Here is a 21,522-nt window from a genome sequence, read left to right as displayed (position 1 = left end):
ACTTAGAGAAATATGTTGTTTAATTTCCCAATATTTGGGAGATTTTTCAGATATTTTTATGTTTATTTCTGATTTATTTGCATTTTGGACATAGAACATTTTTGTACAATTTCAATCCTTTTAAATATTTGAAATTTATTTTGTGTTCCAGAGTATGGTCTGTGGTGGTGAATGACCCACGTGCACTTGAAAAGAATGCCCATTATGTTGCTGTTGAGTGGAATGTCACGTGCATAATTTTATACGCGACCAAATTATCAGCCTGTGATGTGCTGGAAATTTTTAAAAAGTTCTTTGCTAATGACCAGTGCCTCTTGATCTCTCTGTAACTTATAGCCTGTGTTCCCATTTGTCTTGATGATTGCCTTGATGCCAAGTAATAACCACAGGTGCTGGTGTTTCACTTGTAATGAAGCATTTTCCCTCCTGGACTTTGCACATCTAATCCTGAGGCTCCATGAACGTTCAGGTTCAGTAGAGTGAATGGGGATTTGTGAAACAGTTGTAAGGGGTTTTTGTTGTTGTTGTTGTTGTTATTGTTTTTGAGACAGAGTCTCGCTCTGTGGCCCAAGCTGGAGTGCTGTGGTGCAGTTTCAGCTCACTCCACCTCCCAGGTTCAAGCAGTTTTCTTGCCTCAGCCTCCCGAGTAGCTGGGATTACAGGCACATGCCACCATGCCTGGCTAAATTTTGTATCTTTAGTAGAGATGGGGTTTCACTGTTGGCCAGGCTGGTCTTGAACTCCTGACCTCGTGATCTGCCAGCCGTGGCCTCCCAAAGTGCTGGGATTACAGGCTTGAGCCACCGCTGCCAGCCAAGTTTTTTATGTTTTAGGAAAATATTAAATGCAAAGTAGAAATGAGAACAAAATGTTTCTTGTGGCTCGTTGAGATGAGTCCTGCCCATATCTCCAGAATCCACTCCTCAGCCTTCCCATGCTGCATCCCTTCCCTTTGCTATTGAAGAAACTCCTTCAGTCTGGAATTTCCTATCACCTTTCTCTACATTTTGAATCTGCATTAGTTATTTTCGTTTGTTTGCTTTTTTTGTTTGTTTGTTTGTTTTGCTTTTTTCTGGGTAACAAATTACACTTAGTGGCGTAACATAGCACAAATTGACTATATCACAATATCCTTGCATGAGGAGTCTGGCTATGGATTGATAGCGTCCCCTGATCAGGGTCTTACCAGGTTGAAATCAAGGCAGAGGCAGGGCTGTGTTCTCCTCTGAAGCTGGGGTCCTATCATCAGCTCACTCCGGCTGTTGGGAGAATTTGTTCCATCCCACTGTAGAAGTGAAGTTCCCGTTTTCTCCCTGGCTGCTGGTGCCTCTCTGAGCTCCTTTAGGAATTCTCAAGGGCCGAGCCATGCGGCCTCTTCAACCAGGAGGGGGATCTCTCTCCAGTCGGCCAGGATGGAGTCTTGGATAAAAAGTAAACCAGTCACAGGCTTAAATTCCCATGCTGTTCCTAGATCCCACCTATACTCAGCTCAATGGGAGGAGTTTACACAAGGCATATGCGTGCGGGGTGGGAGTCTCAGAGGCCATCTCAGCCTACCACAGGATCCTACTCATCTGTTAGTGTCCAGTTGGAATTATATTCCTTTCATGAGCTTATTTCATAAGCTTTCCAGCAGTGTGAATTGCTCCCTTGCCTGCCTTCATTCTGCAGTTTCTGTCTTCTCTTCTATAGTGCCTCAGTCTGCGAAGCAAACCCTTCTAATTCATGGCATTGACACAATCTGAGCAGGACACTATACCTAGGAGTAGGTGGTGCTAGATATGCCCTTCATCTGGGCTTGCTTGTATTCTCTGCAATACTGAAGTAGCTCTTCCTAAGCATAAGCATTATGGTGTTTTAATAAAGCTGAGGTTCTTAAAGGCATGACATATATACTTTCTGGATGTGAGTTCATTCTAAACATGTTATGGCCAGTATGGCACGTTTTGAATGTCTCTCATTATCTACTAAGGGACAGAGACCGTCGTTTCTTTCCGCTCTGTAACCTGTATACAGTGGGCTAAATGTTTGCATCAGAGCAAGCAAAGACTACAGAAAAATCTTAACTCAGTTCAGGAACCAGTGCTTGAGAATGCCTAGGATTTAATCAGAAACAAAAGACAGTACTCCAGACAGTGTGACTTCAGAGTGCTTCCATGAGGGAAGTCGGGAATATGGACAGGAAAAAGCGTGGAAGATTGGGCAGCCTCATGGATGTCTTTGTAGCGGCTGCCCAGTGCCTTGGCCACTGGTAGGCATCTCATTAGTGTCACTGATAACTATCAGGGAGTGGTATGAGCCTATCCAATCTCAATACTTTTTAAAAACAACTGTTTTGTTTTGTTTCCTAATCCTAGCTGGTGCTCAAGACCGAATCGGCTGGGCTTTTGGCCTAGGATTAGAAAGGCTAGCCATGATCCTTTACGACATCCCTGATATCCGTCTCTTCTGGAGTGAGGACGAGCGCTTCCTGAAGCAGTTCCGCGTATCCAACATGAATCAGAAGGTGAAGTTTCAGGTAAGAGGACTTGCAAGAACTGAATAGATAATAATAAAAACGGCTGTCAAGGATTGACAGGATCATGTATTTGAAAGCCACTGTAAAATTCAATTATTTATTTTATTTTATTTTTATTTTTTATTTTACTTTAAGTTCTGGGATACCTGTGCAGAACGTGCGGGTCTGTTACATAGGTATATGTGTGCCATGGTGGTTTGCTGCACCCATCAACCCGTCATCCAGGTTTTAAGCCCTGCATGCATTAGGTATTTGTCCTAATGCTCTTCCTCCCTTTACCTCCACCCCCCAACAGGCCCCAGTGTGTGATGTTCCCCTCGCTGTGTCCATGTGTTCTTGTTGTTCAACTCCAACTTATGCGTGAGAACATGTGGTGTTTGGTTTTCTGTTTCTGTGTTAGTTTGCTGAGAATGGTGGTTTCCAGCTTCATCCATGTTCCTGCAAAGGACATGAACTCATTCTTTTTTATGGCTGCATGAATTTTAAATAATGTGAATTTGTAAAGAAGGTCCTGGCCAGGCACGGTGACTCATGCCTGTAATCTCAGCACTTTGGGAGGCCAAGACGGGTGGATCACCTGAGGTCAGGAGTTCGAGACCAGCCTGGTCAACATGGTGAAACCCCATCTCTACTGAAAATACAAAAATTAGCTGGATGTGGTGGTGCGCACCTGTAGTCCCAGCTACTTGGGAGGCCGAGGCAGAATCACTTGAACCCAGGAGGTAGAGGTTGCAGTCAGCTGAGATCATGCCATTGCACTCCAGCCTGGGCAAAAAGAGCGAAACTCTGTCTCAATAAAAAAGAAGTTCCTAAATAGAGGTCAGTAAACACACAAGGGGTTCATAAACCTTCAGAAAATTTATGCAAGAGAAAAGATATTTGTCAATATTATTAGTCTAGGCAGAGAACCAATTTTGTACTTTTTTTTTTAGATAGAGTCTCACTCTGTCGCCTGGGCTGGAGTACAGTGGTACAATCTCAGCTCACTGCAACCTCTGCCTCCTGCTTTCAAGCGATTCTCCTGCCTCAGCCTCCTGAGTAGCAGGGATTACAGGCATCTGCCACTACGCCCAGCTAATTGTTTGTGTTTGTAGTAGAGACGGGGTTTCACCATGTTGTCCAGGCTGGTCTCAAACTCCTGACCTTGTGATTCACCCGCCTGGCCTCCCAAAGTGCTGTGATTACAGGCGTGAAACACCGCACCCGGCCAATTTTGTACTTTTTTAATGAACATTTTATCATTATGAAATATCCAACTTTATCACTGATATTTGTCTCTTACAGTTTACTTTTCATAATATTAATATAGACACACTAGATTTCTTATGAATAGTGTTTGCATTGTAGATCATTTACTTTCATTCTATGTATTTATGTTAATTGTACATCTCATAAGCAGCAGAAAGTTGGGTCTGTTTTTTGAAAACCAGATTTAGTCTTTGTCTTCTCAGTTGGAGTGTTGAATACACTTACATTTAATATATTAAATAATAACTGACATTCTTGGGCCTAATTATATCATTTTTTAACTTATTTTCCATTTTCCTCATCAAGTTTTTATTTGTTTTGCTTGAAAATTGAAGTTTGTTGTTTTTATTTTGTGTGCGTGTTACATTTTATTTTTTGTTTGTATTTAGTTTCATTTTATGATTTCAAATGATTACATATTAATATGCATAATTCATTCATCATGTTTTATCATGAATAAATATTATACAACTTTGTGAAACATTTAGTGACTTTTTAATAGTGTAATTTTATTATCCCTCCTGTCTAGGTGGTTAGGTTTTTTGTTTTTTGTTTTTTCTTTTTTGTCCTAGGACTTTTTTAAAGAGGTCAGGTTATTGCCTTTATTTCTGGTTTTCAGCAATTTGACCTACATATGACTTCCTATCTATTTTTCTGCTTCGGGATTTACTGTGTTAGGTTAATATCTTTCAAGCATTTTGGAAAATTCTCATCTAGTATCTTTTTTTTTTTTTTTTTTTGAGACAGAGTTTCGCTCTGCCTCTAGGCAGGAGTGCAGTGGCATGATCTCGGCTTACTGCAACCTCCGCCTCCCAGGTTCATGCCATTCTCCTGCCTCAGCCTCCGGAGTAGCTGGGACTACAGGCGCCCACCACCACACCTGGCTAATTTTTTTGTATTATTTTAGTAGAGACGGGGTTTCTCCGTCTTAGCCAGGATAGTCTTGATCTCCTGACTGCGTGATCTACCCACCTCGGCCTCCTAAAATGCTGGTGGGATTACAGGCGTGAGCCACCGCGCCTGGCCTGGTGATGGTTATTTTAAAGTACTTGTCTGTTAATTCCAACCACGTAGTTATCTAGTGTTCTTCTGTTGTTGTTGTTTTCCTTTCGTAATCATGGCTTACATTTTTCCTGCTTCTTCACTTGTGTGTGTGTGTGTGTGAGAGTGAATGGACAAAGACTGAGGTAGATAAAATTTATCCCCAGAAAGCCTTATGCTTTCCACCATCTGGCTACTAAGGTGACTAGGCCAGATCTTTTTGTTCTAATCAGGAGTTGAGTTGGATTTCACATCTGATTTCCTCTTGATGGTGAGATCTAGCCCTGCAGCAGAGTTTGGGATCTAACCATGTGAGATAACAGGATATCTTTCTGCTTTCCATCCACTTACCAGCTTCTACCACCACCAGCATTTGTAAGCAAAAATATTATGAAGGAGAATTGGCTGGCAGTGAGGGTTAGCTCTGTTTCTCCATTTTCCAATCTGCCATGCCAGCCCATACTTGGCTGATACAAGTGTGGCTCATTTCTTCTTATTTCAACAAAATGTCTTTGCCAGTAGCAGGCTAGCTCTTCTGCCTACTCATGCCCCAGTGGTGAAAGCAGCCATCAGGGCTCATCTCTCTCTGGAGTTACACTTATTTATCTTTGTGTACAGATCTCTTCAACTGTATCAGTCCATTTTCATGCTGCTGATAAGGATATACCCGAGACTGGGAAGAAAAAGAGGTTTAATTGGACTTACAGTTCCACATGGCTGGAAAGGCCTCTGAATCATGGCAGGGAGCGAAAGACTCTTCTTACATGGCAGCAGCAAGAGAAAATGGGGAAGGAGCAAAAGCAGAAACCCCTGATAAACCCATCAGATCTTGCGAGACTTAATCACCATCACAAGAATAGCACAGGAAAGACTGGCCCCCGTGATTCAATTACCTCCACCTGAGTTGCTCCCACAACATGTGGGAATTCTGGGAGATACAATTGAAGTTGAGATTTGGGTGGGGACACAGCCAAACCATATCATCAACTTTAAGGACAGGTATGATTTTTATAAATGTATTTTTTTATTGTTACAGTGAAACACACTGATTTTGTGTGTGTGCCCACCTGCATCTTAAACCTTCCTATGTATATATGTATATATGCATATATTTTTGGTTTTACCTTATGAGGACTTTTAAAAACTTCTACTTGAATAATCATCGTTTTATTTTAGCATCAATTCCTTCTAGACTAATTTGAAATAAAGTTGTATCTAATTCACAATAAAACCTGGCTAAGGCTGTAACTTTTTCTCAATTCATTTTTTAAATATATTGTCAGTTATTTAATCAGCGAACATTTATAGAACACCAACATTGTGCAGAATGGTGTGACAAATAAAGATGAAAAACACAGTTGCCACCGTAATTAAGTGGCTTAAATTCAATTTTAAGTGTACTTACAATAATCTTTTTTATGAGACACAGACATAGTCAGAAATAGACTCTTGATCCCTTGTACTAAGTATCATTCTTTTTCTCTCTTCTGCCTTCAAATTTGAAAGCCAATATATGCATACCTGCACTAATATGTAATTTTTATAGTTGTCTTTGTATAACAAACTTAAGAACTTCTAATGGGGCAGTTAGGATTTGTATATTCATATTTAGTATATATTTATAAAATACTTTGTAAAGTATAGATTACAGATCATACTATTACCTAAGTATTCACTTATAATTAGTATCTATTCTTGTTAGTTTCCTGTTGCTTAGGTAACCAGTTACCACAAATCTAGTAGCTTAAAACAACACGTATTTATTATTTTACAGTTCTAGAGGTCAGAAAACCAAAATCCACCCAATTGGGCTAAAGTTATGTTGTCAGCAGGGCTGGTTCCTTCGGTAGGCTCCGGGGGGAATCCACCTTCTTGACTTTTCTGGTTTTTTTTTATTATTATACTTTAAGTTCTAGGGTACATGTGCACAACGTGCAGGTTTGTTACATATGTACGCATGTACCGTGTTGGTGTGCTGCACCCATTAACTCATCATTTATATTAGGTATTTCTCCTAATGCTATCCCTCCCCTGTCCCCCCACCCAACAACAGGTCCCGGTGTGTGATGTTCCCCACCCTGTGTCCAAGTGTTCTCATTGTTCAGTTCCCACTTGTGAGTGAGAATCATGCGGTGTTTGGTTTTCTGTCCTTGCGAACTATCACCTTTTGTGGCTTTTAAAGGCCATCCTCAGTCCTTGGATCATAGCTATGCATCATGTTGTCTTTTCTCTCTCCTTCCGTCTTGTGTCACATTGCCTCCTCTTCGACCTTTGCTTCTTTCTTATAAGGACCCTTATGATTATATCAAGCCTTGCTGGGTAATTCAGGATAATCTTCCCATCTCAAAATACTTCTTTTAAAGTAATCCTTTAATACTTTAATACAAACTAATTCTCTAATACAAAAGGAAATGTAAATTTCCTTTTGAATATAAGGTAACGTATTTCTAGGTTATAGGGATTAGGACATGGATGTCTTTGGGCAGGGTTGGGGGCATTTTTCAGTCTACCACAGTCTTCCCTTTGAGCCCCAAAGATTCACATCTGTCTCGTGTAAAATACATTCAGCCTATCCCAAGGTCCGACAGACTCTGAACCCATTGCAAAATCAACTCAAAATCCAAAATGTCATCTAAAAATCATCAGCCCCTAAGTCCCATTTCATTATTTAATTATCTAAAGCTGGTTTATGTGACACTCTGGGTATGATTCATCCGGGGGCAAATTCCTCTCCACCTTTGTACCTGAAACAAGGTACTTACTCCCAAAATACAATGAGTAGGATAGGCATTGGAGAATAATCACAGACATTTCCACTCAAAAAGCGAGAAAATGCAAGGAGAAAAAAGAATCACTGGTTCCAAGCAATTTCAAAATTCAGCCATTAGGTTTTAAGGCCTGGGGATAATTCTCTGTGGCCCTTGGCTTTGCTTGTTTGACCTGTATTTCTACCCTCTCAAATATCCTTCTTTTTTAAAATTTATTCATTTATTTATGAGACCAGGTCTTGCTCTGTCATCAGGCTGGAGCCCAGTGGTGCCGTCACGGCTCACTGCAACCTCCACCTCCCAAGCTCATGTCTCAGCTTCCCAAGTAGCTGGTACTACAGGCACATGCTACCACACCCAGCCAATTTTTTGTATTTTTAGTATAGAGGGTGCCTTGCCATATTGCCCAGGCTGGTCTTCCACTCCTGGGTTCAAGCAGTCCGCCTGCCTTGGCCTCCCACAGTGTCAGGGCTACAGGCATGATGAGCCACTATGCCTAACCTCCTTTTTTATCAAGGGTGGCATGTATCTGCAGGTGAGTTGTTTTATTACCCTGGCTTTTGCCTGAAGAATTTGGGGAGTCAGATAGCCTTCTTTCTTTCCTTTTCTTTTTGTTCTTTTCTTTTGTCCCTCTCAGTTCCAGCTGACAGTGTTCCTGATGGTAAATCATTCTCAAAAACCTTGTGGCTCTCCCATGTATGTCATAGGGATTCATTCCATTACACAAGAGGCTCTTCTGCAGATCTTTCTTGAATAATTCATTGCTATTTTTGGCTTCTGCTGAGATGCCTGAGGGGATCCTTGAATCATATGCTTACTTTCTTCAAAGAGCCCTCTGTGTCACTAAATACCTTGATCCTTCGAAACTTCTGAGGCATTAGCAAAGGGGTGTATAGCTGCACTCTTGGCTTTCTCTCCAGAGCACTTTTCTATCAGTGAAACTCCTAACTTTTTGTCTTTCGCAATCTAGATAGGCTAAGAATTTCCCAAATTACCTAATCTTGCTTCTCTTTGCACAGCAGTTCTCTTGATTAGTCTGTTTTCTCCTGCAAGAATAAAGCAGGCTGCATTTTCACTGTTTGCTTGGAAATTTCCTCAGCTAAATATCCAAGTTCATTGTTTGCAAGTTTTGCTTTCCACATCCAATTCATCTAATTCTGCCACTGTGAATGAACAAGAATCCCCTCTCCTCCACCTTCCACTAACATGTTCCTCATTTCCTTGCCAGCCCTCACCAGCAGGGCTTTGGACATCTGTATTTCTACCACCAGTATGTTTATGAATATTTGGATATTCTCAGACAGTATAGGTTTTCTCTACCATGCTCCTCACTTTTTCCTTGCCTGTCGGAGTCTGTAACATCCGTATTTCTGCAAGAGTCTCTTCAAGGCGAAATAGCCATTTCATATCATGGTGCTCCAAGTTCTCTGCTCCCCATTGACCAATTCCAAGGCTAATTCCACATTTTTATGTATTTGTTACAAGCAGTACCTTACTTCCAGATACAGAAATATGTATTAGTTTCTTGTCGCTGCTCTAATAAATTACCACCAACTTAGAAGCTTAAAACAACGTGATCTTATTCTCTTATATTTTTGGAGGACAGAAATCCAGAATCAGCCTGATTGGCCTAAAGTAAAGGTGTCAGCAGGGCTGGTTCCTTCTGGAGGCTCTGAGGGAGAAGGTGCTCCCTTGCCTTTGCCAGTCTAGAGACAGTCCTCAGTTCTTGGCCTATGACAGCATCACATTGCCTTCCCCCAAGCCCTGCCTCTTTCCTCTGTAAGCACCTCACCCTCTCTCTGAATTTTTGCCTCCCTCTTCGAAGAACTCTTCTGATTACATGGAACCCACCAGGATATTCAGGATAACCACCTCATCTCAACATCCTTCCTTAATCGTATCTATAAACATCTTTCCTAACGTAGGATAACATATTCACAGGTTCCAGGGAGTAAGACATGGACATCTTTGGAAGGGGGCTATTATTTAGCCTATCACTTGTGCCATTTTATATCCTATTTCATCATGACAGATTGCTTGTCTTCAGGTATAATAGAGTGGTTTGTTTTTAGGGATAAAAAATACGGATAATATTAAAGTATTAGCCATTTTCAAATATTTATGTAGAGTAGTCATATTTACATATGTAAGAGGGGACTGTATTGACAGAAAACTTGTTTTATCACCACAGCTAACCTGCCTTGAGAAAAATACTTAAAATGATTGTAATCCTATGCAATCCCAGAGGTTGGGCGAGAAAACGGGGAAAAGGCCTGTTGGCAGCTATGAACTTGTGGTTCCCCTGGCCAGGAAACTCTGGAAGCCGTTTGGGAATCCTGCTGTGCAAGAAGCAGAAATTTCTCTTCCTTGGTCTCCTTTTAGGCCCTCCTAAGTTATGCTCTAGGCTGTGTTGGCTTCCGTGGTGTCTTTCTCTGTGTGGCCTCCACATCCTGTCATGTACATCTTTCTGTCCGGCTGTGGGTCTCTCTCCTGGGTGCTAGCAACAGTCTCTGATTGATGGGACCCTGAGTCCTTACCTGTGTGACTCTTCTCCTGAATACCTTGAAACCCATTGTTTAAATCTAGTCAGTGAGAAACTCAAGTTAAAATGTGATTTTAATTTTTGATCTTCATTTTACATATTTTGAATTAAGTGCTTTGCCTACCATGACTTTCTTTAACCAACCTGGATCTGTGCTTGAGATAAGTCAGTGAACAATATGGTTCTTCTGTTAAGCAAATGATACCTTGTTCTGTCCACCACTACACCTTCCCATGCTGTGTTCATTCTAAGTGTTTGAGTCTTTGTTGTATATACTCCTGCCAACTCCCCTGAGGCAAAATTTGCTGTTTCAGTGCATTGAACTGAATATTCAATAATAAAACTTTAATTTATGCTTTGTTTTTTAAACAGTCCAAAATTATGAATTCAATATTTAGTCCTACACAGAGCGATACTTGTTATTGAAAATTACTCAACATTGTACATTTTACTTACAGATTTTATTTAGAACTTACTAATTCTGTGTCTGTCCGTAGTGGCTTACAAGGTCAGTCCTCATTTGATAAAATAATTTAGCAATGTTGACTGTTATCTTTTTTCCCAGTTGAAGGGTTTTACTGGCTCTCTTCTGAGGCCACAGACTATAATATTTCTAATCCTGAATGGAGTCTCGAATACTTACCACTGCAACAGGAGTAGATGAGAATGGATGGGTAGTGGCTGCAAACCTACCACACTACACTCTATCCAAGATGATAATACTTGTAGTTAGTAGTTAATACTTACTTCAGCCTTACTCTGTGTCAAGCACTATTCTAGAGACTTTCTGTGTCTTAATTTAATTTTCTCAGTAACCCTCTGAGTTCGGGCACTGTTATTCTCCCCAGTGTTACACATGAGAACGTTGTAGCGGAACCAGCATCTCAATAGCATCGTTAAGTTGCCACAGTCTGTGGCTCAGTCAGGGTTTCCAGAAGCCATTCGCTAAAGTTTAACCCATGTATAAAACTCATAGGTGGATTATTCAGAACCAAAGGATTTAAATGTTTTTTTAACAGACCTAAAAATCAGTATACAGTTTACAGAAAAATACAGCATGAAGTTTAAATGATCTAATTTATGAATGTACCGGTTTGTAGGCTACAAGTATTCATGTTTCTCAAACTTCGCTGTGCAGGTGAGCCCCTGGTGGATCTTGTTAAAATGCAGATTCTGATTCAGTGGGTCTGGGGTGGGGCCTGGGATTCCGCATTTCTAACAGTCTCCCAGGTGAAGCTCATGCTGCTGGTCCGTGAGCCACACTTTGAATCAGAGTAATGATGGGCAAAATTATTTAACTTGTCAGGGTCTCAGCTACATCATTGTTCAATTAGATGGTAAAAGGAGATGGTCTGACTAGGTGGTGAAACTCACTTCCTTCTCTGTTGCACTCTCATCTTGGGTATAACTATTATAATAAGCAGGTCTGCAATTTGATACCTTTTGCACTTAATCTTGAAACTCTTTTCTTTCTTTTTGCCCTAAATTTTATTTCCGTGGATTTCCAACTGTTGTAAAACTATTACACTTGTTTTTTGCTGAAACTCCTTTTCCTTCCTTTCTTCCTTCCTCCCTTGTGTTTTTCAGGGTGAGGGAACTATGTGAATAACTCATTTAGTTTAACTGCACATTTTTAAAAATTATGCTTAAGTCAGAGATTTGCTTGTGCACTTTAATTTGTGACTGGAAAGTGTTAGTATTTACTTCAGAAAAGGAAGCTAAAGACGAGGAAAGAAGGGAAAGAGCAAAGAATCTGGAAGCATCAGCAGGAGGGATAGTTACTATGATCATAGTCTTGTATCAACTAGGTCATCTCTGAGGTCAGTCATGCTTAGAGTCCCGGGGAAAACTCTAGACCACAGTTCATCCTTGCTATTACTATGGTAGCAAGCATCAGCCGTGAGTGCTGCATGATATGAGGCCTAGGGGGTTCTTAAGGCCAGGGTTGGCTCTTTTATGCCTTATGGCAATCACAGTTCAATACACTGTTCGCCTGTACATTAATTTGTTGAGGACCTTATAATACTTGCCATTTGTTGAATGCTGTGTGTAAGCCATTGAGCTAAATACTTTGCCTGTGTTACAGCTTTTATGCACCACAGTAGATGAGGTGAGTACTATAAACCCATTTTATAGATGATGAAACTGAGGCTTAGCACCAACAAGTAATTCAACCATAATAACTGTAGTAGTAAGTAACAGAGCCAGGATTTTAACCAAAGCTGACTCCAGAGAGCTCCTAATATTGAACTAGTAAGCTGTTACTGTTGCCTATACCAAGCTGCTGTGCTGGATGCTAGAGTAAGGTGAACTTGACAGTCCCTGACTTCAAGTTATTTCTAATCTAGAGGATGAGGCAGATTTATCAAGAGACACTTATAAAATAATATGTGATATGGTTTGGCTCTTTGTCCCCACCCAAATCTCATCTTGAATTGCACTCCCATAATTCCCCCATGTTGTGGGAGGGACCTGGTGGCAGATAATTTGAATCATGGGAGCAGTTTCCCCCATACTGTTCTCGTGATAGTGAATAAGTCTCATGACATCTGATGGGCTTATCAGGAGTTTCTGCTTTTGCATCTTCCTCATTTTCCCTTGTCACCGCCATGTAAGAAGTGCCTTTCACCTCCCACTATGATTCTGAGGCCTCCCCAGCCACGTGGAACTGTAAGTCCAACTAAACCTCTTTTTCTTCCCAGTATCAGGTATGTCTTTATCAGCAGCATGAAAACAGACTAATACAGCGTGTAGCAGCGGTGGAACTATACATAGGTGAATGTGGAATTTCACTGATACTGACCAATGAATGTGGCGGTCAAAATTTTCTTCTTCCTTTCTTTAATCCTTTTTTGCTAGTTAATTCTCTAAATCCTTCCATGTCTCTCCAGAATTGTATTAGGCCTTGAGCCTGTGATTACTTGCTAATCTCCTTGGCTTGGAATAGCTTCTAGATCTGGTTTTGCTGTCATTATCATAAATGTTGTCTAATAGAGACTTAATGTGGGATTTTGCAGTGTTTCCTCCTTCTATTCCCAAATAAATCCAGCTATGAGAATCACATCAGCTTCCTTGTGTTGCAATGAAATTCATGGATCTCAAACTTTTTCGTTATTTCCATGTGTGTTTTTCTCATTTTACTTCCCCCAAAAGTATATTAAGTATTTTCTTTTGCTAGAGAAGAGATGTTTATCTCAGAAAAAAAACGAATTTTCTATTAGGGATACAGGAAGAAATGTGAAAGATGACCAATCATAGAACCTTTTATATGTATTCAGTAAACACTGTTGACTTAAAAATAAGGAGGGGGCAGTGACCAAGATTTAGACAAGTTTGTATTGGAATCATTATAGTGCTTATATCTAAAGCATTTATAACAGAGCCTGTCACATTGTAAGCATTTAATCCATGTTAAATGTTATTTACATTTTCACCACTACCACTATTCTGTTGTCACCACCACCCCCACAACTTCAGATAGTCACTTATGAAATGGATGATAGGGGCTACTGGAAAAACTATTGCAACCTACAATCTATCTTCTGCTGACTAATGCTTGAAATCTCCCCTTAGAGCTTGCTTCCTTTAGCTTAATACTTTAATCCTAGTTAAACATAACATGTTCCTTTCGCCTCAAACTGGCTGTGCCTACCTTTCATAGTACAACTGGATGGGATTAGTGGGGAGTGTGTAGCTATGGAACACTTTTTTCTGTTTGAAATTGAGTATAGAAATCGGGGTCATTGTGGTGTGTTCAACTAACTTAACTCTGTTGGTCAAAAGGAAACAGACACTGTTCTGAGAGCAGCAGCCACAGTCCTCATGATTCTCAGTCCCTTGTACCCTCAGTTTCCATCTTCAGTTTGCTTTGCCAACACTGATGTTGTATAACCTTAGCCTGATGACGTTAGGACATTTAATTGCCCTGTAGTCTGTGGAGTTCTATGGATTGTGGCCCTCTGCTTGTGTTGAAACCTGCTCCATCAGCGGTCTATGGGCCAATTTGTTTGTGTGAAAAAGGAGATCTTTTGGTATGTTTTACATATTTAGATTATTGTAACTCCATATTTCTTTCTTGTTTAAGGAAGAAAGAAAAGAAAGAAAGAAAGAGGAAAGAAAGAAAGAAAGGAAGGCAGAAAGAAAGGCAGAAAGAAAGAATGAACAGACGAACTGGGTCCTCAGCATTTTCTTACAGTTTTCTTGTCGTGTAGATTGGAAGAATATTAAACATATTCAATATCCTTGTTGCATTTTCTTGGCTATTAACCTTATGGAAGTAAATATATAAGAACTTTCTATTTATAGATAGCATATTAAACCTTAAATCTTGCCAACAGTCTATAAAATTTGACAAATTAGGTGTCCTGTATTTTAGGAATCATCTATCCGACTAAAGAAGTTTTGGTACTTCTGTCCCTGGAATCAGAGAGATACTTTTATACTGCACAGAATCACCTAAACTGTGTATTTAACAGTTGGTGGATTATAGAGCTAAAAAGTTATAGTTGTAGAAAGAGATCATCAGAATAGGGACCAGAAACAAATACCAGTTTGAAGGAACTGACATAGAAAGAAAGGTCATGTCAATTAACTGATGATGGACAAGTTAATGTTTTTTTTTTCCCTGGGTGTGAAATGGGAAGTAATTGTTACAGGGTGGTAGTAGGGATGACTTTGGCTTCAACCAAGAGAAGACCCAGCTAAGAGTGGCTTAAATAAGAACAAGAGCGCACACCCGCAATGATGTCAGGGCTCTAAAACACTGAACATTTTAATCTCAGATTTGTCCCCTCAAGATTGAAGGATGGTGACAGGACCACCAAGCATTACCTCTTATGACAGAGTCTAGAGGCAGAAAATGGAACACATTTGCTTCCTTTTCATAAGAGTGAGGGAGAGTTTTTCAGGGAGACCTCAGCAGATTTCCCTCACATCTCATTTTCAGGGTAGTTGGAGTGGTCTGTGAAGTTAGTCTGTTATTTTTTTTTTATTTTTTTTTTTTTTCTGAGACGGAGTCTCGCTCTGTCGCCCAGGCTGGAGTGCAGTGGCCGGATCTCAGCTCACTGCAAGCTCCGCCTCCCTGGTTCATGCCATTCTCCTGCCTCAGCCTCCCGAGTAGCTGGGCCTACAGGCTCCCGCCACCACATCTGGCTAGTTTTTTGTATTTTTTAGTAGAGACGGGGTTTCACCGTGTTAACCAGGATGGTCTCGATCTCCTGACCTCGTGATCTGCCCGTCTCGGCCTCCCAAAGTGCTGGGATTACAGGCTTGAGCCACTGCGCCCGGCCTGTTATTTTCTGATATTCGTACTAAGCTCTTGTCAATAAAGCTTATGCTTTTGCATTATTTCACAACGAAAAATGCCACATGTGTACAATTATGGCCTATCGAGAAAGCTATCTCTTGTTACTGTAGATATTTTTATGAACAGATAGTCACTTATGAAATGGATGATGGGGCTACTGGAAGAACTATTGCAACCTACAATCTATCTTCTGCTGACTAATGCTTGAAATCTCCCCTTAGAGCTCACTTCCTTTAGTTTAATACTTTAATCCTAGTTAAAAGTAACATGTTCCTTTTGCCTAGAACTGGCTGTGCCTACCTTTCATAGGACAACTGGATGGATTAGTGGGAAGTGTGTAGTTATGGAACACTTTTTTGTGTTTGAAATTGAGTATAGAAATCAGGGTCATTGTGGTGCATTCAACTAACTTAACTCTATTGGTCAAAAGGAAAAAAGGGCTGAAAACTAACTTTACACAACTTAGGAGTTAGATCTTCAGTTACCAAGGAACTCTCAAATGTTGATCAGAACTAATTCAAATGAAAAAGTCAAGGTTCATATTAATTTGAACCTTGTCTAGGGACCAAATTAAGTCAAAGTAATTTACCGAGTAAGAGTAATTAGTTAAGAAAGGTAAATGTAGTTTTTTCTGTGTCGTTAACTTCCCTCATCCTGTACAAAAGAACAAACATATTTCTTCACTATTTCAGTCAGAGGCTCATTCTACTCCTTTTACTCAGAGGGTAAGAGGAGCACATGGGCACACCTGAGATGTGAGGAATTGAAGGCTGCCTGTATTTAGACAGAGAAATGAGTTACTTTGTAGGTAGAGTGTCACATGGCTTTTCAAACTTCATGCATTTATACTGGCATTTTCTATGTGTAATCTTGCAACCTTGAAGATGAAGAATGTGGTTAAAGGAAGCAGTACTTTATATAGTGGATAGTTTAATTATTCTATCACTTGACCAAATAATGAATTAAATGTTTTCTTTCAATGTGAGAGAAGAATTTTTTATTTTATTTTATTTTATTTTATTTTTTTGAAACGGAGTCTTGCTCTGTCGCCCAGGCTAGAGTGCAGTGGCATGATCTCGGCTCACTGCAAACTCTGCCTCCTGGGTTCACGCCATTCTCCTGCCTCAGCCTCTGAGTAGCTGGGACTACAGGCGCCCGCCACCATGCCCGGCTTTTTTTTTTTTTTTTTTGTATTTTTGGTAGACACAGGGTTTCACCGTGTTAGCCAGGATGGTCTCGATCTCCTGACCTCGTGATCTGCCCGCCTCAGCCTCAGAATTTATTTTTTAACTCTCCCTGTAAGATGTATAAATTACAAGTTATAATTCACTGTCCTTTATAGTGAATTATAAATGGAGAACCCTTGTAAGAGTTCATATGGCAGAGTTTGAACTCTTGGGTAACTGTGATTTGAGAAGTGATTGTGCATCTATTTTGATTCATTTTTAAAATGATGATAAGTTCTAAACATATATTTCTGGATTTAACTTGCTAATAAAAATGTATAACTGTATGCCTACCAGCCAGCTATTTACCTCTGTCAAATCCTAAGATTTTACTACAGATTTTTTTAAAGAGTATAAGTGGTTAGGCTTAGGGGCCTCTCGCCTGTAATCCCAGCACTTTGGGAGGCTAAGGCAGGAAGATCACTTGAGCCCAAGCATTTGAGACCAGCCTGGGCAACATAGAGAGACCCTGTCTTTACAGAAAAAATAAAAATAAATTAGCTGGACATGGTGGTGCACCTGTGGTACCCGCTACTTGGTTGGCTAGGCAGGAAGATTGCTTGAGCCAGGGAGGTCGAGGCTGCAGTGAGCTGTGATCATGCCACTGCACTCCAGCCTGGGCAACAGAGTGAGACCCTATCTCAAAGCAAACAAAAAAACAAAAAAAACAGTAAAAGCATTAGAAATGCAGTTGAAACACCTGTGTCTCCCTGATTTCATTCTGCTTCCCAGTCTCCCCAGAGGCCGTCACTAGCTGCAGTTTGATATTTACCATTCTCATGTTCTTATTCCATTTGTATGTGTCCAAAAACCATTGTGTAGGATTGCTTCAAAATTTATAGTATATGGTCAAATTGGCTAAAATATAGACATCCAGAGAGGTTTTCTGGAAATTTGTTGAGCAAATTCTAAAATGTATATGGAAATGTAGAGGGCCAAGAATAGCCAAATAACAAATGTTGAAGGATTTGCTTAATCTTATGTCGTCTTTTTGAAAAGCGATAGTAATTGTGAGAATGCGGAACTGATGCAGGGATCAGCACGAAGGCCCATGGAATGCAGTAAGGAGCTTGGAAACACACCTGCACACTATGGCAGATTTATGGCAGTACTAGCAGTATGGACCAGAGGCAAGAGGACAAGGCTTCTGTGTACATGGAGTAGGGATAATTGGGTATCCACATGGAAAAAAATGAAACGACCCCATATTTATAATTGTTCAAACATGAATTCCAGGGGATTCATAGATCTGAATGTGAAAAGCAATTTATTAGCTTACTGCCTTTGAAAAAGCCATTTTACCATGAGTGATTCTTTCATTCTTTTTGGAGCAAATTGAATTGAGGAGATTGAACTAAATGAACTATGGTAATGTAAAATGGTAATGTAAAATTAAAACCTAATTAAATGTCTGCTCTTAAGAGATTAAGAAATGAGTATTTACTTAAAGTGCTTCCTGTAAGTTTTTTGTAAAGCATTTTATCAAATTAGGGGTGTTTCCTTCTACTTTGAGTTTGTTAAAAGTTTTTGTTACAAATGAATGCTAAAATTTATTAAACCCTTCTATGTATTTTGAGATGATCTCATGATTTCTGGCTTTATTCTGTTAATCTTGTGACATTTCGTGATTATTTTTTGAATGTTAAACCAATATTTTATTTCTGAAATATATATAACTTGGTTGCAAAATATTACCATTTTATATACTTGTGGATTTTATTTGTTAATATTTCTTTAGGATTTCTAACTCTGTGTTCAGGGATGAACTAGGCCTTTAATTTCCTGTGTTTGTTACGATCTCAGGTTTTGATGTTAAGATTATGATATCCTCATAAAACTAGTTTAGAAGTTATTTCCATTTTCTAGCCTCTGGAAGAGTATTTTGAAGATTTATGTTATTTATTATTTGAAGATTTATGTTAAGTGTTTGATCAAATTTACTAGTGAAGTCACCTGGGGCTGTGGAAAGTTTTTAAATTACAATTATATTTTTAATTAGTTATTAGGCTATTCAGATTTTCTGTTTTATTTTCTATCAGTTTTGATAAATTGTGTTTTTTTCTAGGGATTTGTCTATTTTTAAATTTTCATATGTATTGGCACAGCTGGGCACTGTGGCTCAGCCTGTAATCCCAACACTTTGGGGGACAGAAGGCAGATCGCTTGAGGCCAAGAGTTTGAGACCAGCCTGGCCAACATGGTGAAACCCTGTCTCTACTAAAAATACCAAAAAACAAAAACAAAACAAAAAAAATAGCTGGGTGCAGTGGCTCATGCCTGTAATCCCAGCTACTTGGGAGGCTGAGGCACAAAAATTGCTTGAACCCGGGTGGTAGAGGTTGCAGTGAGCTGAGATCATGCCACTGCACTCCAGCCTGGGTGACAGAACAAGACTCCGTCTCAAAAACAAAAACAAATGAAAAAATGTGCTGGCATAAAACTGTTGGTAATATTCTCTTAATATATCGATTTTTAAAAAACACTTTTAAATTAGTCAACAGTTGAGCATAATTGTTAATATTTTATCAAATTTTGCACACACTTTTTTTTTTTTGGCATACCAAACCTTCTCTTCGAGTTTGCTTTTCTTCTTTTTTTTTGTGAGACGGAGTCTGGCTCTGTCGCCCAGGCTGGAGTGCAGTGGCACGATCTCAGCTCACTGCAAGCTCCGCCTCCCGGGTTCACGCCATTCTCCTGCCTCAGCCTCCTGAGCAGCTGGGACTACAGGCGCCCGCCACCACGCCCAGCTAATTTTTTCGTATTTTTAGTAGAGACGGGGTTTCACCATTCACAGGGTGATCTCGATCTCCTGACCTTGTGATCCACCCACCTTGGCCTCTCAAAGTGCTGAGATTACAGGCGTGAGTACCTTAGTACTTTCCCAGTCCTTTTCTTCTTAATGAAGTATATTGTTTGAGTGTTTGTTTCTGTGAGGGGTTATGAGTGGTATATTCTTTTGGTCTTTGTATATCTGAAAATGTCTTCATGTTACTCCCATTCTTGAATGGCAGTTTAACAGGGCATAACATTCTGGAAAGGAAGTCATTCTCCCTTAGGACTTTGAAGATGCTACTTCTGCCTTCTGGAAAAGTCTAATATTAATCAAATTGTTGTTTCTTTGTAGATAATAATGCCTTTTATTTTGGGTGACGTTTAAGAATTTCTGTTTAAATTTGGCATTCTCCAATTTTAATATGACACATTTTGGTTTGGATTTGTTTTTGTTTATCCCACTTAGTATTTGGAGGGTGTTTTTGTTCTGAGATTCATATAGTTATTCAACTCTAGAAAAGTCTTAGTTATTACTCTCCTTGAATAGTGGCTCTCCTAGATTCTCTCTGTTATCTTCTCTGGGTTTCCTATTGTATATTGGAGCTTCTTAGTTATCGGTTATCTTAACTATTTTTTGGCATTTCTTATTTCTTTGTCTTGTATTGGTGAATTTGTCAGTACTTTCTACCAATTTAATAATTTCCTCTCTAATTTTTTAACTTAATGATGTTTACTGTTTTATTTCTAAAATGAGCTCCTTTTCTTCTCCATTTTCTTGTTTGATTTCGTTTCCAAATTTCTTGCTTTTAAAAATGGTTACTTTGTTTAGTAATTTGAATATCCTCAGTATGCTTATTTTAAAGCCTTTAGTTATTCTGTATTTTTTTAATCTAAAATGAGTTCATATTCTTGTTGTTGATTTAATTGGTTGTGTTTCTTCATATAATTTTTCTGTGTTTCAAAGTCTGACTTTGCAAGCTCATTTTGAATACATGCTCATTTTCTCCCATTTTTGATTATCACCACTTGTCCATCTTGTCTACCAACTTTTTATGGCATCCTCTTATCCCTAGGGTGCCCAGTTAAGAACTGGTCTTTTAATGGCATTATAGAGTGCTTGCCTTCTGATTATATTGTCACCAGGTTAGTGGGGATTTTGGCTCAATACCTGATCAAGAGTAGTGAGTATCTCTCTTTCCTGTGGCCTCCTATAAAGCAGTAGGTGATTCAAAGCATGAACTCATAGCAGCATCATGACAGGATGTTGAAATGAGGCCCCAAGGAAATAATTTCCTTAACATTTAGGTTTTTGGATGAGTGTTCATCAGAAAGCAAGTTATATGGCATGTGTCTGTGTTTGTTATGTCAGCCTTTTCCCTGCCCTGACATTTATTGGCACAGCCTATTCCCACAGATGTATATTTTATGTAAGTCAGTCAAATGGATATTCTTAAAATGACAACGTTGACTCCACTGTAATTTATATATATATATATACACACACACGCACACACAATGTTTTTCATTGCATTAAATCTTTGTAATATAAAATTAACTATTTAACCATTTTTTTCTTTTCTTTTCTTTTCTTTTTTTTTAAGATGGAGTTTCGCTTGCCACCCAACCTAGAGTGCAATGGCACATCTAGGCTCACTGCAACCTCCGTCTCCCAGGTTCAAGCGATTCTCCTGCCTAAGCCTCCTGAGTCGCTGGGATTACAGGCACCTGCCACCACGCCCAGCTAATTTTTGTTTTTTGTTTTTCTTTTTTGTTTTTGTGGTTTTAAGGAGCAGAAAGTTTAATAGGCAAGAAGGAAGGGAGAATAAAGAAGGAAGAAGCTGCCCCGTACAGAGACAGAGGGAGGGGGGCTCCAAAGTCAAAAGAAGAGGTCCCCACCTGCCAGGTATATATGCAGAGGCTGGAGGAGGCAGTATATGATTTGCATGGGGCTCAGGGGATTGGTTTGACTAGGCATGTCATTCATGTAGCCCATGAAAATGCTGGCCCTCCCACCCTAGCCTTTCAATATGCAAATGCACGGCACCATGATGTTATACACACGTGGGAATATGTGGGGGCGGCCGTGTTGCCAGGATCATGTG

At 39.7% G+C, this 21,522-nt stretch overlaps 1 protein-coding gene across 6 annotated transcripts in view; it reads left to right on the top strand.

Annotated features, from left to right (window-relative positions):
- Positions 1-21,522, top strand: part of FARS2 (phenylalanyl-tRNA synthetase 2, mitochondrial) — a 516,796-nt gene that overhangs the window by 295,849 nt on the left and 199,425 nt on the right. For all 6 annotated transcript variants that reach the window (XM_015449928.4, XM_065544477.2, XM_045389943.3 and 3 more), the window contains one exon: positions 2,358-2,518. In XM_015449928.4, coding sequence (XP_015305414.3) covers positions 2,358-2,518 — 161 coding nt within the window. The remainder of the gene's footprint in view (positions 1-2,357; positions 2,519-21,522) is intronic.

This window comes from Macaca fascicularis, chromosome 4 (genome assembly GCF_037993035.2).
Source record: "Macaca fascicularis isolate 582-1 chromosome 4, T2T-MFA8v1.1".
Classification (NCBI taxonomy): Eukaryota; Metazoa; Chordata; class Mammalia; order Primates; family Cercopithecidae; genus Macaca; species Macaca fascicularis.
This window is presented reverse-complemented; position numbering and strand designations above follow the sequence as displayed.